Raw genomic sequence first — 17,897 nt, forward strand, 5'->3', positions numbered from 1 at the left:
CTTCAGAGGCTCAGTGACGTCACTCCCCGAAGATCGAGGGCGCACTTTCTGAGGAAGGAGAGCAGCACAAACACTCCTTTCAGAGGCACAAACGTGGCTCAGACAAGTGCAGGGGCTCAGGCAGCTCCCAGAGGCACCTGCACCTCAGGGCCCTCCTGCAGGAAGTGATGTCATCTGAGGGGCAGCTGCAGAACAGAGCTGAGGTAGAGGAGGGGTGCAGGAAGATGAGGGTGTTTCAGGAAGTGATGTGATGAGTTAGAGTAACAGGGGTGAAACAGAACTTGGTTACTGTCATCTGTCTCCGACTCCATCAGTAAGAACAGCCACATGCTGTACAGTGCTTCCACCAAACAGTAAATAGGACAAATACATTTTTGCATTATTTCTAATTTCTAATGTTTTGTTAAACAGTACTTAGTATTTCTTTGCAATATCATAATTTAAAATGTAAAATTTCTAATTTAGTTTCAACGTATCTTTTTCTTCTGTTTTCAGTGCGGAGGAAATCTTCTCAACGCATCTGGAGAACAGGTATGGTCTTCTTACCTTAGTGTGTGACAGAGGAGACACTGCAGGGCTAAGCAGAACCAGAGACACACAAAAAAGATAACTTTGGAAATTATTGTTCTGAGGAGAGAGCGCCACCTACTGGTCCACAAGCACCACTTACAGTAGCAGCTTGAGACTGTACAGGTCTCTCAGCCCAGTGCTGACCAGGCCAGGTCACACTACAGGGTGGGGACTCTGCTGTCCCTCCCACAGGCCTGGACAGCGATGTGTGGACTCTGGTCTCTGCTGTGTGCAGACACCTGTAGTGTCAGAGGCACTGAGCCAGGGAGAGCTGGAGGGTGGTACCCCACTATAGGTGAAGATAGCAGGGGAGAGGGACTGTGTGGCACTAACAGATACTGTACCTGCTTTGTTCTCTTTCTGCTGCAGCTTCCTTCACTTGTTCAGCTAGCAGCATTGTTGTCCTTGTCCTTTTCAGAGCTTCCATAGAAAGACTCATAGTGGGTAAGTACTGTACTCCAGTAACACACCAGATCCACAGCAGACCTTCAACACATGACCACACTGAATGTGAATCTGTTACAGCTGGCACATCCAGACACAGTCACAGTGATGTAAGATCTTTAAAGGCAGGACTGTGTGCAGGAGAGGTCTCTGGCCTGGAGTCTGTGGTCCTGAGCAGAGCCAGGGAGCTGTGTCGGTTCTCCAGCTGATATCCTGGCCCACTGTAGCTTATCTGAAGCCTGTTGCTCATGCCTGTATCTCCTGAGCTACACTGAGGTCAGGAGCACTGGGCTGTGTCAGTAGCTGCAGCTGTTAACTCAGGTGTGTCTCTCGAAGCAGTAGAGTCACTGGCTGTGTCTTGGGGTCGAGGGTGAGTGACTTTCATGACCCCAGGGGAGTGATAAGGCCAGTGTGGGACCCCCACTCTCTCTGGCAGGGTGAGCAGGTGCTGTCCTGGGAGATGTCAGCTTGTCTTGGTTGTGGTGCTCAGTGCAGTCATGGTGAGCTCTCTTCAACACCCTCACCTTGCTGCCTCATTGGACTCCTTTGGATCTCAAGTTTCTGAGCTTCTGCCCAGATATTCCTCCTCCACTTGGTTCAGTCAAGCGCCATAATCACACTGATAGTGTTAAGCAGGATCTTATTTTCAGTGCAAGCCAAGTGAAAGGTTTTTCTTATTATTATAATCTACTGTATCCGAACACTTAATTCTAATGAGATGCATAGCCTTGCTGCGATACCTATAATTGATTGGGTGTGAAAACTATGGTGGACTTGATTGATGAGGTACTGAATCTGTAATGAGATTCCAGTGGAACCTGTTTCACAAGAAGAATGAGGTGGTTCAGGAGGATCCCTGCAGTGATCTTGCCTGTGAAGGATGCACAGAGATCCCACTGAAAGGTGATTGATAAAATCATTGAATTGATTCGGGATGACCTCTACTGTTCAGTTGTGTATGTGTGTGGAGGGGCTGTGTTAATTTCTGTCCACAGTGCTTAAACATTTCAGTAGGAATTCCGCTCTGTTGTTCTACATTTGCGTGAAGACTTTCACCTCCTCCTCATGTGCTGTAAGAGTTCCAGGCTTCTCTTTCACTGGTGTTGTAGCTTGGAATTTAAAATATTAGTGTTGACAGTGAAGTCCAGATTGAATAGATGATCAAAATTCTCATCAGGATCCCCTCTTTCCTTGTCTAGGTGAGCTCTTCCTTAGGTCTCAATGATACTTGTGTGTTTGGGCCATGAAATAGTCCTTGTGGCAGCACAGTGATAAAAAATTAATTTATGTCTTTAATATGTTACATTTCCATGGCCTTGACTCTAAACTACATGATATTCATGTCAAAAGTTCTTCTTTTATCCTCTACCTTGCTTGTTGATATAGGTTCCTAGGTCACTATGTCATTTTCAGAAAACCAAGTCTGGTGTCGTTAAGTGGAAAGTCCATGAGGGTCCTGATGTTCCAGGTCCCACATCTTAATGCTCTTTGGTGGTTTTGATCACAGACAGCTGATCCCTCTTCTGTCCAGTCAGGAGTGATGGGACAGGTATAGGGCTTATGTACTGTATATATATGCCCTGTTTTAGGGCACCTTTTCTAACCACTTCCCACAAGGAGCTACTGTAGATCCTCAATAAGGCTTCTCAGCTGCAATATAATGGTAAGTGAAGCAGCTCCAATAGCGAAGGGGGTCCTTCTGTATCTCACTCTGCTGATGGTGACCTTACATTGCCCACAGCCCAGGTTCCATATCAGTTAGAGTTGAAGTCCACACTGAGCACTCTTCCAACCTCACCCACTGTTTACAGTGTACAGAGTGGTGTTTAAACTGGGATGATTTTATACTGACAGCATCAGTACCTGTAAGACCACTTTCCACAGGGCTGACAGAACCTGTATGTTACTAACTCTTTTGTGCTCAGTCCTGCATGTTCTATAAAAGATCTGCCCTTCCTGATCCACTCTTCTGTTCCCAGGTTATCTGACTGCGCTGATTGTAGCTCTTATTGCCCTGGTTGTGTGTCTGACACTTCAAAGGATCTGTTTAGCCTGGGGAGGATGTGGAGGTGAGTAGGAACAGAGCTGACTGTGCTGTAAATACAGATTCACAGGATTTTGATGAGTCAACATCTACTGGGACAAGAACTGGTGCTCTGCCACTACGAAACATCACAAGAATAATTCACTGGGAGCAGCAGGGTTAGTAAAGAACAGGAAAGGACTGCACTGGGACCTCAGGTGGCTCTCAGAGAGTTGGGGTTGTTTATCTCTTCAGCCCCAGAGGCTGCCTCACGCCTGGGAGCTGAGAGCTCTGGGGACAGAGAGGAGCAGAATCAGTAAGCTGGAGCTGCAGAGGACAGTATGGTCAGGGGTGCCTCACACTGAGAGAGCCTCCCCAGAAGAGGTCAAGGTGGGAATTACAGTAGCTTCTCTTGTCCTTCAAAACATGACCCCCCGGCCCACCACTCTCTCCCCAACACCTGTGAGGACTAACAAAAGTGTTCAAACATATAACAACTAAAGAGACAGACGCTGTCTGAAGGATGGATGAAAATGAGACATGGAGGCTGTATGTAAGTCTAACTGCACACTAGAGGGAAAAAAACCCTTAAATGCCAATCAAGGGGAAACCTCTGGAGTCCCATGGGAACAGACGCCCCACTCCAGCTGCTAGTCATGGATAGATGGACAGCTTAGGTGTCTGAGGGAGCTGTGTGGGCACAGAGATTGACTGCAGGAGAGGACCAGCAGCCTGGAGCTGTGATTAGATGGATCTCAAAAGTATCTCAGGCTGCAGAGGTGGCTGCTATAGCTTTGAAGGAGAGGGAAGTGTAGGCTGAAGAGACTCAGTTCCTCCAGCCTGTCAGTGTGGGACACTCCCTTCAGACTAAAGAGACTCAGTTCCTCCAGCCTGTCAGTGTGGGACACTCCTTTCAGACTAAAGAGACTCAGGTCCTCCAGCCTGTCAGTGTGGGACACTCCCTTCAGACTAAAGAGACTCAGTTCCTCCAGCCTGTCAGTGTGGGACACCCTTCAGACTAAAGAGACTCAGGTCCTCCATCATGTCAGTGTGGGACACTCACTTCTTACAAAAGAGACTCAGTTCCTCCAGCCTCTCGGTGTGGGACACTCCCTTCAGACTAAAGAGACTCAGTTCCTCCAGCCTGTCAGTGTGGGACACTCCCTTCAGACTAAAGAGACTCAGTTCCTCCAGCCTGTCAGTGTGGGACACTCCTTTCAGAATAAAGAGACTCAGGTCCTCCAGCATGTCAGTGTGGGACACTCCCTTCAGTAGGTCAATAGCATGTTCCTTTCTGCCCTGATACTGGACTTTTGCATGGGTCTCTTATTCAGATATTGCTGGTTTATTATAAGATGTCATTTTGTTACATCATTCAAATGCATGTTTTACTCTTTCAGCATTCTGTAAGGAAGCTGATGGTTTGATTTTCTCCATGCTTCTGGACGTGTTGAGCTTGCTGGTTCAGAACGATGTCCTGGACACTCTCAGAGGTATGTACAGGGGCGAGTGTGTGACAATCAGTAGGTTTTGACAAAAGCTGACCTCCTGTGTGCCCACCTGTCAGTTCAGACAGATGTATTCCTCCAGCCTATCAGTGTGGGACACTCCCTTCAGACTAAAGAGACTCAGTTCCTCCACCCTGTCAGTGTGGGACACTCCCTTCAGACTAAACCCTCTGTTTGATCTTGAAATGGGCAGCAGGCCTGTGTGTACAGTAGGTGAACAGCATGTTCCTTTCTGCCGTGATCCCGGACTCTTGCATGTTTTCTTATTCAGATAATAGTGATTTATAATAAGATACCAGTTTGTTACATCATTCAAATGCATGTTTTACTCTTTCAGAGTTCTGTCGGAAAGGTGAAGCTGTGATTGTCTCCATGCTTCTGTTCGTGTTGAGCTTGCTGTATCTGGCCAGTGACCTGGACACTCTCAGAGGTATGTACAGGGGGCAGTGTGTGACAGTCAGCAGGTTTAGACAACAGCTGACCTCCTGTGTGCCCACCTGTCAGTTCAGACAGATGTGTTTTATGTGAATCAGGACATCCTGTGGGCATGTCATCATGCTGCACTCACACCCCAGCGTTTCCACTGTCCTGAGCAAACAGGCCCCCCACTCCTCTGAGCCCCACTGACAGCCCCTGTGCGGCTCTTCAGCTGCTGTGAGGAAAAGACTCCCCAGGGTTTGTATCTTCTGAGTGGACAGTAGTGCTCCAGTCCTGGAGAGAACTAGCAGGGCGTAAGTCAGGTCTTACAGCCTGGACACACACCCTGAGTCACACATTAACACATCACATTCCTCTGCAGTAAGTCTGCTGCACCAGCCCAGAGTTATCTCAAGTGTGACACAGCATCACAGTGTAACTCTCACAGGCCTGTATGCAGGGCTCTCTCATATTAATGCATTCTGCACATTGTTACCAGTTGGGGAGTATGAAATTAGAGAAAGCTCACAAAATGACCAAGCAGATGAATCAATAATTAAAATAAATAATCAAAACCTCCTACTTGTAAAGATTTTGTCAAGAATATGCCTGAGTGGTTGGTATAATTAGAGGCACATGAGCTCTTTGTCCTCTGGCACAGATTTGGTGAAAAGAATAATAATTCAGGCACACTTGTTTAAACAAATACCACCAATGACAATACACACACAAACAACACACAACATAAACATACAACATACAAGCTACACTATTTACAGTACATACTTACTAGCAAGGAGTCCCAGATGCCTCATGTCCTCACCACCCAGAAAAACACCAGACTGCTACCAAGTATTCAAACTCTTACATAACCCCTACACAGGCCACAAAAGAAGAGACAAGATGCCTTCTTAACTAAATAGAATTCAACCTGCAGTTGAGTCTATCTCCCTGTTCTAAAAATGTGCTCACTAACGAGGACAGGGCATTGTTAACTCTGGGTTTCTTTACACAGGATATCAGAGTTCCCTGAACCACAGAGTAGCACACTTTGTGACAAGGATAAACACTTAGCTCCAATCTGATTTTCCCGTTGATCATTTTGACCTTGTTGATCAACTTGTGCCTCATGTCTGCCTACTGTCTGAACAACCCTGGTCAAAATGAGGAAAAACGCACACACACTCCTCTCTTGAGATCGCAGCTGACAGTGACCTGTGCACGTCTGTCTGGCCAGGTGGAGGTCTCCTCTCTCACAGTGACCTGTGCACGTCTGTCTGGCCAGGTGGAGATCTCCTCTCTCACAGTGACCTGTGCACGTCTGTCTGGCCAGGTGGAGATCTCCTCTCTCACAGTGACCTGTGCACGTCTGTCTGGCCTCGTGGAGGAGCTCCTCTCTCACAGTGACCTGTGCACGTCTGTCTGGCCAGGTGGAGATCTCCTCTCTCACAGTGACCTGTGCACATCTGTCTGGCCAGGTGGAGATCTCCTCTCTCACAGTGACCTGTGCACGTCTGTCTGGCCAGGTGGAGATCTCCTCTCTCACAGTGACCTGTGCATGTCTGTCTGGCCAGGTGGAGATCTCCTCTCTCACAGTGACCTGTGCACGTCTGTCTGGCCAGGTGGAGATCTCCTCTCTCACAGTGACCTGTGCACATCTGTCTGGCCAGGTGGAGATCTCCTCTCTCACAGTGACCTCTGCACGTCTGTCTGGCCAGGTGGAGATCTCCTCTCTCACAGTGACCTGTGCACATCTGTCTGGCCAGGTTTGAGATCTCCTCTCTGACGCTGGTGAGGGCGGAGGTCACAGGTCACCTGCTTCTGTTCTGTTGCATGAGCCAGGAGTGATGAGAAGTCACACAGAGATAAAATCAAGCAAAACACAACTAGATAACTCCAAGACGATTTGCAGAATTAAGGGGTGAAAAGAGGAAAAGTAATGTTTAATTGTACAAGATTAAGAAACACAAATTGTACATTTTTTGCTTCTTGACATCACAGTGCTCAGCAGTGCCCCCCCATTTCAGGGGGTCCCCTTGAAAATGTGTCATTTCAAACAGACTGATCAGAAACTTCCTACACCAACAGACTTCCAGAAGTGTAAATTATCCAAACAAGAGTGACTCACTGAGAAACACAATAATGTGTACAAACAATCTGAAAGATAGATGTTTTCAGTCAGTAGAGCAACACGTCTGGTAGTATTTTAGTGCTGATATTCTATAAACTCCTGTCCTGTTTGCTTGAGCACACCGGTGTGACATCATCCCGATGAAGCTTGTTTGAACTGAATCATAAATCAAATTAGCATGTAGTATCTGCTGAAAATGTAGGTGTGAAACTGTGTTTCTTTGAAAGATACTCTGATGCTCACCTGGTGTGACTCTCAGGTAATTACAGTGATTATTAATTATGATTACAGGGGGACCTGGACTCATGTGTGAAGTCCTGTTTCTCTGGATTCTGGCTGTTGGGACAGTCTTTACAGAGGAAGACGGAGATGAGCATGAAGATGGTACAGTAGGAATTATTTAAGTGTTATTTTAGACAGTTGTGATTGAATGTGATTGAGTGTCTTCTGTAAGTAGTTGTGTGTGATTCCTTGAAACATGTTACAGTTTCAGTTCACATTCTGACTTCCTGCTGCTTAGTGTCCCAGAGCCCCTCATGTCCTCCTTCAGACTGACCCTGTGACACATCTGGCTCATCTGTCCTGTTCTCCTCCACCCCTCCCTGCTGTTCTCACTGTGTTCTACACTCCTCACAATCACAGCAGAAACTCAGGCCTGGACAGCTGTGAGCTCATCCTGTAAAACCCATTTGCTCAGACACTCTTCAATAACAACATCTCTCTGCTTTTCAGTTGTTGTAAAGTGGATCTTCAGATTGGGCATCATTGGATTGCCTTTAGTGAATTCCACTGCACTTGCAACAGATCTAATCCTGAAAGCAAGTAAGTGACAGTAATGATCCGTCCACTGTTGTCTGTGTAACATGTGCTGTTTTCTTCATCTTTAGGAAAGGTTATAAAGTATTTAAGGTGCAAAAAATATTCTTAGTTAAACATTTTGTTCTTCAGTTCAAATGCCTGTGTGACAACTCCAGCTCAATAAGGACCACAAACACAGCCCTGCCAACGTGTCACCTTAGTGTTCTGTGTTTTTAGTGCTCTGTGTTCAATCTCACAGTCACTCCAGCCTACTGGGTGATTAGCTGGTGCTCTCTTGGGGGAGTCTGCATGGTCCTATGTTTCTCTGTTCTTCTCTATATGACTCACTCAGACCTTTCCACTAACTCTTCCTTATCTTCATCAATCACTAACACAACCAGACACTGGAGTATTCAGCAGACTCCACATCACCCAGTCTTCAGTACACTGGTCACTTTTCATCAATATAATTACTGACACTCAATTATAGTAGTTCTGCTCTTTCAACAATTTCCAGAGAGCTGGTTTCACTATAATCTGCAAGATCAAGCTTTTACTAAGTCTGGATTTGCTGCTGAGCAGTTCTGTTTCACACAAACAGTTCAAACCTCAAGCAGAGCAGTTCTCTACACTTCCCCTCATTCTGCCCAGGTGGTTTGGGGTCCTCTGGCCAGGAGGGCAGCCTTCAGCCAAGCGGGCTAAACCACATTGTGACTAAACACTCCATAATCCTTTCAGTGCTCTTAATTCCTGGGTGTTGTTATTCCTAGTGAAAATATTAATAATGAGGTCTAACACACTACAGTATATACTGTATACAGTGAGATAAACTAAAAGACTTTTCTTAACCTCTTACACATACTGTACATGCATTTCATACAGACATCTAGGTGTTGTTGTGTTCTGTTTGTTTATAAATCTCCCAGCTGTTCTTAATATTTCAGAATTCATGCAGCAGTGTATCTCTACTGTATATCATATAAACAGGAAAAATGCAAGAGGTACAGTAGAACTCACCGCGATTCTTTTTTCTCTTGGAACTGCTAACGCTTGACTTACTGTGTCTTATAAAAGCATGGGGACAGCAAAGTCAGTTATTTTTGCTTCACATTCAAAAAGTCGCATTTTGATCATGAGATCAATATGGATGATTATAGTAAATCTGGGGAAATTCCATGCCCTCAGTGTCAGAGAGTGAAGTCAGAGTGTGTCTGCAGATCCCTCTGAGACAAGACCTGCATGAAGTCTGGGACCCATGAGCTCCCCCAGCTCTGTATGTGATCACTGAGCTGCTCTGCAAGCCTCTGCTCCAGCTGCTTGCAGTTCTTGCTGTTTCCTGGGGTGGGAGACTTCAGGATCTACTGGATTTCAGTCTTGTTCAGTCCAAGAGTCTTAGATAGATACTTTATTGATCCGGTGAGGGAAATTGCAGTGCAACAGCAGCTTAACACAGACAACACAGCCACAGTGTGACGAATGATACAATAATAATAATACAATCCAATCAGTACAGTGAGGGGAGCACTAAAAGAGTTACTCACAGTCCGGACACACAAAGAACAAACTAGAACAGAACAGTACGCAGAAAAATCGTATCACACATATGAATATAAATATAGATGTAATATAGATATAAATATAAATGTATTGCATGGGTATATTGCACAAAAAATAGCTGTGAAAGTGAAAAGAAAGAGAACAGATGTAGCAGTAGATGTGTAGATGTGTTTAGTCCAGAAACAGGTCACTGTCAATGTTGCCTCTGCCCAGACGCAAGGTCTGGGCAAGGTCTTCTGCTCTGATTTGCCTTTGTGCTCTGGGTCACTGTGATCCTGCATGAAGGAGCTCAACTCTAGAAATACTGAAGGGTTTTCTTCTCCATCAGCAGACCTGATGTTTGTGTCCCTGTCAGAATCCATTCCTTCATCATCAGTCAGGAGGAGAGCCAGTTCCAGGCCCAGGCCAGGACACTGCCTCCACCACTCTTACTGATGAGGTGCTGCTCTCTAGAGCACCTGCACTTCCTTTCCTTCATCACACCTTCACCTTCAACTCTCACCACACCTTCGTCTTCCTCCTCACCTTCAACTCTCACCACACCTTCATCTTCCTCCTCACCCTCAACTCTCACCACACCTTCATCTTCCTCCTCACCTTCAACTGGCACCACACCTTCATCTTCCTCCTCACCTTCAACTCTCACCACACCTTCATCTTCCTCCTCACCTTAAACTCACACCACACCTTCATCTTCTTCCTCATCCTCAACTCTCTCCACACCTTCATCTTCCTCCTCACCTTCAACTTTAGATAAACCTTTATTACTTTCATTTCTTTTATCTTGGTCTCATCTCTCCATAAAACTTTTATTCCAAACTCTCCATTGTTTTATCCATACATGTCATCATCCCCACACAGGAATAAAGGAATTAATAAAGAAAATAAAAAAGAAGAAATTGTTTGAGCTGATGAATCTACTTTACATACTGTACATACTGAACATGTTTAGGATCAGCAGTGAAGGACATGAATGATCAGTTTCTTTGTAGCCAGTGGAGTGGAGATCCTTTGGCCTTTAACTGACATGATGAGCTTGTTGTGAAGAGTCACTCCCAGAGTGTGGAAATATTCTGAAGAAAGTTCTAGAATTGTTACTGATAAACAGTTGTTTTCATAAGCCAAAGTAAACATAGAGCACGTAGACACAATTTCTTAACACTTCTGGCTGTTAAAATGTGCCCTTTAGTGCCTGTGGTATGTTTTTTACCTTTTATCACTACACCAGTATCACCATAAAATGTGATAGCAGTGTCAGTAGTTTTAAAAAGCAGTTTTAAAAAGTAAAATTATGATGTAAGAAGTTCAGCCTCCACTTGCTTGTTTATCAGTATCAATGTCTTGAATTCCAGGTAAAGGCTACCGAGCTGTGATAGATCTTCGCTTGGTGGTCGTGCCCTGGGAATCCCTCTTTGTGATCTGCTGTGCTGTTCGTCTGATGTATAATTACTGTGAGTATCTCAGTCCTGAGTTCTAGCAGTTATCCTTTATACAGCAGTAATGGAGGACAGAGACAGAGCAGGAGAAAACTGAAGGGTGTTTTAACATCTGTGGTAAAAATACAAGCAGCTGTTGGTACATTCTAGGAAAGGATTTTATTGACACAGTTATGCAAGAGAATAAAATACATGTGAAATTTGTAAAGAAGTTGAGTATTTACAATTTCACTCAACTGATACCCTTACTGGAAGCTTTTCCAGTAACTGAAGATCAGGAGGGATAAACAAGTCAGTCACCCAGCTCTGCCCTACAGCTTGTCTCCTTCTGAATGGGGTTCGAGTCTCCTCCTGCTGTGGCCAGGAGGCTGCCCACTGACCAAGCAGGTCAACCTGTCTCACCAAGGATTCCAGGCATTTACAAGGCATTCAGTTCTTGGATGCTGTTGATCCCAGTGAAATAAAGTTTGTTATCTAAGCAATTGAAGGAAAGCGAAGTAATGAATTCTGCTGCAGAATTTTTGATCGTTTCATTTGAACACCAGCTTCTGAAAAATTGATCTTTGAAGACAGAAAAACAAAATTTTCCTTCTTCTTCTTCTTAGAGGACACAGTAAGAGAGAAAAGAAACGTGATTGTTTACACTTAATGCCCCAGGGGTTCGCTTCAGTGTAAGACATGAACCAGGCCTCTGTTGTGTTGAAGGGAGAATATTCCAGGTGGAAATTGGCTCTGGGTGCCTGGATCACTAAAGGGTTTTAAACACCCTCACCCTACAGGTACCTCTTCAAAGAAGGTCCTTCCTTAATTGAACTGATCACAGTAAGTCTGGAACATCTCAGAGTCTGACAGCTAGTGACACATGCAGGTTCCTGCTGTAGTTTCTTAGAGGTACTGAGGCCCAGATATCTTCAACTGGAAGATATACTGTGTACAGTAGATATACCAGAGAGCAGCCGGTCTGGTGAGAGATAAGGCCCTCTGCAGGAAGTTTGTCTTGGTTTCCTGTTGTCAGTGTTGCACTTCAGGAATGAAGCAGCGTGTCCATTCAGGCACAACACTTTTATTTAGGTTTCTGTAAAATTTACAGAGGCTATTAATTAGTGCTGCTGTGTTTCACCCCAGTGCGACATTTTCTGTTATATTATACTTTGAAACAGAGGCTCGTGCGCTTGGGTGAAAAGCAGCCTCACTTGCACCACCTGCTGTATATTCAGTAAAACTGCAGTCAATTCACAAAAATAATAATGTTAACAGAAACTCACATCAATTAAACTGAAAAATGTTTTTTAGCATTGTGCATTACATCAGCAGTGCTTGGGAACTTATTTACATCACCATTCACAGCTCTGACCTGTTTCTGGGAATACTGGTGTGACATTGTGTGAAAACAGAATTGGCTGTGTCTCATACAGAAAGACATACTCTTCTTGTGACAAAGGAAGTGTCACAGCTGAAGGAGACACTTGATTTATCAGCCTCTGTTAATCTCAACACAACCTCAGGCTGGATAATGCTCTTGTCCAAACTGGGTGGTGTTGTACTCTATATGTGCTGCTGTATACTGTATGTACATGTACTGTACTGCTCAGCTCCATTGACTGTTGACTCATCACAATTGTGGGGATGAAGTACAGGTACAGGTATATGTATATCTATGTATATACAGTGCCTTGCGAAAGTATTCGGCCCCCTTGAACTTTTCAACCTTTTGCCACATTTCAGGCTTCAAACATAAAGATATAAATTTTTTATTTTATGTGAAGAATCACCAACAAGTGGGACACAATTGTGAAGTGGAACGAAATCTATTGGATTTTTGAAACTTTTTTAACTAATAAAAGAATGAAAAGTGGGGCGTGCAAAATTATTCGGCCCCTTTACTTTCAGTGCAGCAAACTCACTCCAGAAGTTCAGCGAGGATCTCTGAATGATCCAATGTTGTCCTAAATGACTGATGGTGATAAATAGAATCCACCTGTGTGTAATCAAGTCTCTGTATAAATGCACCTGCTCTGTGATAGTCTCAAGGTTCTGTTGAAAGCGCAGAGAGCATCATGAAGACCAAGGAACACACCAGGCAGGTCCGTAATACTGTTGTGGAGAAGTTTAAAGCCGGATTTGGATACAAAAAGATTTCCAAAGCTTCAAACATCCCAAGGAGCACTGTGCAAGCGATCATCTTGAAATGGAAGGAGTATCAGACCACTGCAAATCTACCAAGACCTGGCCGTCCCTCTAAACTTTCAGCTCAGACAAGGAGAAGACTGATCAGAGATGCAGCCAAGAGGCCCATGATCACTCTGGATGAACTGCAGAGAACTACAGCTGAGGTGGGAGAGTCTGTCCATAGGACAACAATCAGTCTTACACTGCACAAATCTGGCCTTTATGGAAGAGTGGCAAGAAGAAAGCCATTTCTCAAAGATATCCATAAAAAGTCTCGTCTAAAGTTTGCCACAAGCCACCTGGGAGACACCCCAAACATGTGGAAGAAGGTGCTCTGGTCAGATGAAACCAAAATCGAACTTTTTGCCCACAATGCAAAACGATATGTTTGGCGTAAAAGCAACACAGCTCATCACCCTCAACACACCATCCCCACTGTCAAACATGGTGGTGGCAGCATCATGGTTTGGGCCTGTTTTTCTTCAGCAGGGACAGGGAAGATGGTTAAAATTGAGGGGAAGATGGATGCAGCCAAATACAGGACCATTCTGGATGAAAACCTGTTGGAGTCTGCAAAAGACCTGAAACTGGGACGGAGATTTATCTTCCAACAAGACAATGATCCCAAACATACAGCAAAATCTACAAAGGAATGGTTCACAAATAAACGTATCCAGGTGTTTGAATGGCCAAGTCAAAGTCCAGACCTGAATCCAATCGAGAATCGGTGGAAAGAGCTGAAAACTGCTGTTCACAAACGCTCTCCATCCAACCTCACTGAGCTCGAGCTGTTTTGCAAGGAAGAATGGGCAAGAATTTCAGTCTCTCGATGTGCAAAACTGATAGAGACATACCCCAAGCGACTTGCAGCTGTAATCGCAGCAAAAGGTGGCTCTACAAAGTATTAACGCAAGGGGGCCGAATAATTTTGCACGCCCCACTTTTCATTTTTTTATTAGTTAAAAAAGTTTCAAAAATCCAATAGATTTCGTTCCACTTCACAATTGTGTCCCACTTGTTGGTGATTCTTCACATAAAATAAAAAATTTATATCTTTATGTTTGAAGCCTGAAATGTGGCAAAAGGTTGAAAAGTTCAAGGGGGCCGAATACTTTCGCAAGGCACTGTATGTATCTCATTAACTGTGACACCAATGTTTTTCCTTACAGACTTGAATAATTTTTCTTAGGTAACCTTAAGATTACAACATCTTTGTTTTTTCTCTTTTTGATGATTTTAAACTGATGGGAATGTTTAGTTTGTCTAAACTTGTTTTTTGTCCTCTGCAGATAAGTATAACAAGAATAAGAACAACGAACCCGAGTAAGTAAAAAAAGCCAAATATTTTTCACTTTGAATATGTACAGGAATGAGAATTAGTTTTCAAGCTGTTATAAACAGAAAGCAGAATGAATTCTGAAAAGTGTCAGGAAAGCATTTCAACTGTCTTTAAACTTAAGCAAGCATGCCATTCTGTAGCAAAAACGTTTGTTTAGGTACTATATTTAAAAAAAAGTCTTAAACATTAAATTTGGTATATGTAATTGTAGTGTTTCATAGCCGTTCAGGGACGTGTAACGGTGCCATAGCCAAAATGTAAATGTAGTGGCTCTCTGAAGGCACCAGTTCTGTAGGGTTTGGGCATTTACTGGGACAATTATTAATTGTAGCAGTAAATCACAAAATGATTCTTTTGATGGCTTTAGAGTCCAACCATGCGACATAACTCAAACAACGCGCACACACAGGTACTAATACACGAGGATACATTTATTAATACATAGAATATGCATATAAACCTAACAGATCTTATCGAGAGGGTTATCAGAATACAAAAGGTATATATTCAATCAGTTATGAAGAGTTACATATATCAAGAGGACATACGTTCAGTATATCATCCATTAAGACCGTTTCATAAATGAACTTGGTTATAACTTCTACATTAGATACTCAAAACAAGTACATAACTCTTAGGAATTAAATTGATATCAACTGGTTGGGATAAAAATTGAATTCTCGAGCAGTAAGGCATTGAAGTTGAATACTCATCCAATCTCTGGGGATTCAGATCTCCTGCGGGCACAAAGAAACAGTTGCAGGCTGTTGCTGTCCAATCCGCGCTCTCTGGCTCGGTGCCAGGCTGTGCTGTGCGGCTTGCGACGGTGCGCTGCTGATGCTCACTGACCGGCTAGTTAGTGTTGGCTTTAACTAGCAAAGTTTGCCCACAGGAGAAAAGATGACTGTGGGTCCCAGCAAGTCAGGAAGAGGACCGGTAAAAACCAGGCCACCTGCTGGACATTCAGTAGAACAGCAGTCAATTCATATCAAGTCTTGTTGTGTTTGAAACAGGGCTGGAGTGTGTGGCTCTCTTATCCCCTGTGGGTTTGTAGATGCTGATCCATTGAAAATCCCTCACAGACAGACTGCAGTCCAGTGAAAGTGTCTCTTTCTGTTACAGAGAGTGAGGAGTCTGGCTGATGGTTCCAGACCTGAAGAGCAGGAACACCCAATCCCACTGACTCCCCATGTCGCCCACTGACTCCCACTGTCACCCATAGACACCCATTATCACCCACTATCACTCAGTGTCACCAGCACCCACGGACACCCACTGTGAAGTTGTGTGTCTTGTTTGGTGGTGAGAAGTGTAACTTGTTTTGATCTGTAAAGTCCTGTGGACCTCTTTCCTTGATGATACAGCTTGTAAAGATATTCAGCTCAGTGATCTACAGATCACTCATGTGGCCAGGCTGAGCCTCTGGCCTCTGAATGTTTTCAGTGTTGTCTGCTATGATCATCTTTGCCCTTGTTGTCTGGTTTGTCTTTCTTGTTTCTGTGTGTCTGAAACATGGCTGCCATTGTGATCTCTGTCTGCTGCTCTTTCCCCTCGTTGCCACTGGCTCTGCTGTTGTTTTTGTTGTCTCCTCTGTGTTTGTTCTCATCCCTTCTGTTGTCATTTCTACCAGTCTAGTTACCCCAGACAGTCTTGTTAGTTCTGCTCCACTGACTGATCTTTGTACAGAGCAGGGCTTCCAGCTGATCTGATCTTCTGTCACTGGCTCAGTCTCTGTGGGCTTTGGGAAACAAGACCCTTCCTCACCCCCCAGCGTCACCTGCACTGCCTGACAGCTCTCTCATCTCCTGGAAGAGCCTCTGATTCACACAGCAGCCTCTGGGGGGCGCTCCTGCTCCTCTCCTGTGTCTCCTGGGTCCTGCACACTGCAGGGCCTCCAGCGTGTCCTCTGTCTGCTCCTCAGCAGGAGGGTCACAGGACCAGGGCCAGCAGGACAGACTGGCTGGCTCAGGACAGAAGGCAAAGGGCTCTTTTTGAAAGTGCCCACAGCCTGGCAAGTTTCCCCCTGGCCTTTACCAGTCGTGGCCTCCCAATAAACCCCATCTGTGAACTGGCTTCATCACTCTGCTCTCCTCCCCACTGAGAGCTGGTGTGTGTGAGAGGACTGGAGCATCATCCAGGTGGGGCTGCACACTGGTGGAGGATTTATTATTATTTTATTATTATTATTAATGGGGTGATTGTCCACTCTCAGTCAGTGCCAGTGGATCTGCACACTGACAGAGTCCCTCCAGGCCCTGTCCCTGTCACGTGTGACCTCTGACCCCGGGGGAGGGGGCACGTGCCCACACCTCTGCTCGTGGGTCTACAGCAGAGGCCGACCTCCGTCACGCAGCTACAGCAGTCATAGCTGGCCTTTCCAGCCCCAGTCCTGCTGCCAGGTCATACTGTACCAGCAGCACCACAGCTGTGATGAGGATGAGGATGATGATGATGATGATTCCTCGCACTTATGTAGAACCTTTCTGGACACTCCCTTCAGAGCTCTTTAAGGGTAATGGGGATCCCCTCACCCCCACCAGTGTGCAGCCCCCCCTGGATGATGCTCCAGTCCTCTCACACACACCAGCTCTCAGAGGGGAGGAGAGCAGAGTGATGAAGCCAGTTCAGAGATGGGGGTTATTAGGAGGCCATGACTGGTAAAGCCCAGGGGGAAATTTGGCCAGGACACCGGGGTAACACTACTACTCCTTCAAGAAATACTGTGGGATTTTTAATGACCACAGAGAGTCAGGACCTTGGTTTTACGTCTCATGTCCCTGTCACTATACTGGGGCATTTGGACCCACACAGACCGCAGGGTGAGCGCCCCCTACTGGCCCCACTAACACCTCTTCCAGCAGCAGCCTCAGCTTTCCCAGGAGTCTCTCATCCAGGTACTGACCAGGCTCACACTGCTGAGCTCCAGTGGTCTGCCAGCTGGGAGCTGCAGGGTGATATGGCTGCTGGCTATGCTGAGGCTGAGTGGTGGGACCAGTTATGTTGGTTCAGCTATCGGAACATCAATTTCCATAAAAAATAGATACAATTTCCAGGTATACAGGATGTAGCGCCATGTTCTATGATTCAGAACGAGGCAACAAAACCTTCTGTTGGGGTGAAGAGGCCCTATAATACTGTAAACAAGCAGGCTTGTGAATCCAGCTCTTTTAATCCCATAGAAATATTGCTCTGGTCTTCCAGACGGTTTTGCCAACAAATACTACTTACTAGGGTTGGGTACGGCCTCTGGAAAACGTGCCACGATATACCGCGGTACACATGCATGTACTGCAATACGTACTGTGGTATACTGCAAACTATTTTGCATGTTTATATATGGAGACTCTCTCACAGTTTGATTTCATGATTAGTAAAGCATATTGAGTTGTATACAAAATAATGAAAATTATGTTGTTTTGTTGTTTTATTGGAACCAAAGAACGAGAAATAACACCGAACAGTGTAACAGAATAATTTAACAACATGCAGATTTTTGTCAATCGTT

General features: G+C 45.0%; 2 protein-coding genes across 2 annotated transcripts in view; both read left to right on the forward strand.

The window, feature by feature from the left end:
* Positions 1 to 15,999, forward strand: part of LOC107076083 (polymeric immunoglobulin receptor-like) — a 226,532-nt gene extending 210,533 nt beyond the window's left edge. Inside the window, exons 15-22 of the mRNA XM_069181730.1 lie at positions 2,994 to 3,083; positions 4,438 to 4,530; positions 4,883 to 4,975; positions 7,385 to 7,477; positions 7,826 to 7,915; positions 10,801 to 10,899; positions 14,343 to 14,376; positions 15,515 to 15,999. Of these exons, the coding sequence (XP_069037831.1) occupies positions 2,994 to 3,083; positions 4,438 to 4,530; positions 4,883 to 4,975; positions 7,385 to 7,477; positions 7,826 to 7,915; positions 10,801 to 10,899; positions 14,343 to 14,376; positions 15,515 to 15,521 (599 nt within the window). The 3' untranslated portion in view covers positions 15,522 to 15,999. The remainder of the gene's footprint in view (positions 1 to 2,993; positions 3,084 to 4,437; positions 4,531 to 4,882; positions 4,976 to 7,384; positions 7,478 to 7,825; positions 7,916 to 10,800; positions 10,900 to 14,342; positions 14,377 to 15,514) is intronic.
* LOC107076205 (uncharacterized) overlaps positions 1 to 17,897 on the forward strand; it is a 75,709-nt gene that overhangs the window by 11,811 nt on the left and 46,001 nt on the right. The gene's annotated exons all lie outside the window — the stretch shown is intronic.

This window comes from Lepisosteus oculatus, chromosome 21, assembly GCF_040954835.1.
Source record: "Lepisosteus oculatus isolate fLepOcu1 chromosome 21, fLepOcu1.hap2, whole genome shotgun sequence".
Taxonomy (NCBI): Eukaryota; Metazoa; Chordata; class Actinopteri; order Semionotiformes; family Lepisosteidae; genus Lepisosteus; species Lepisosteus oculatus.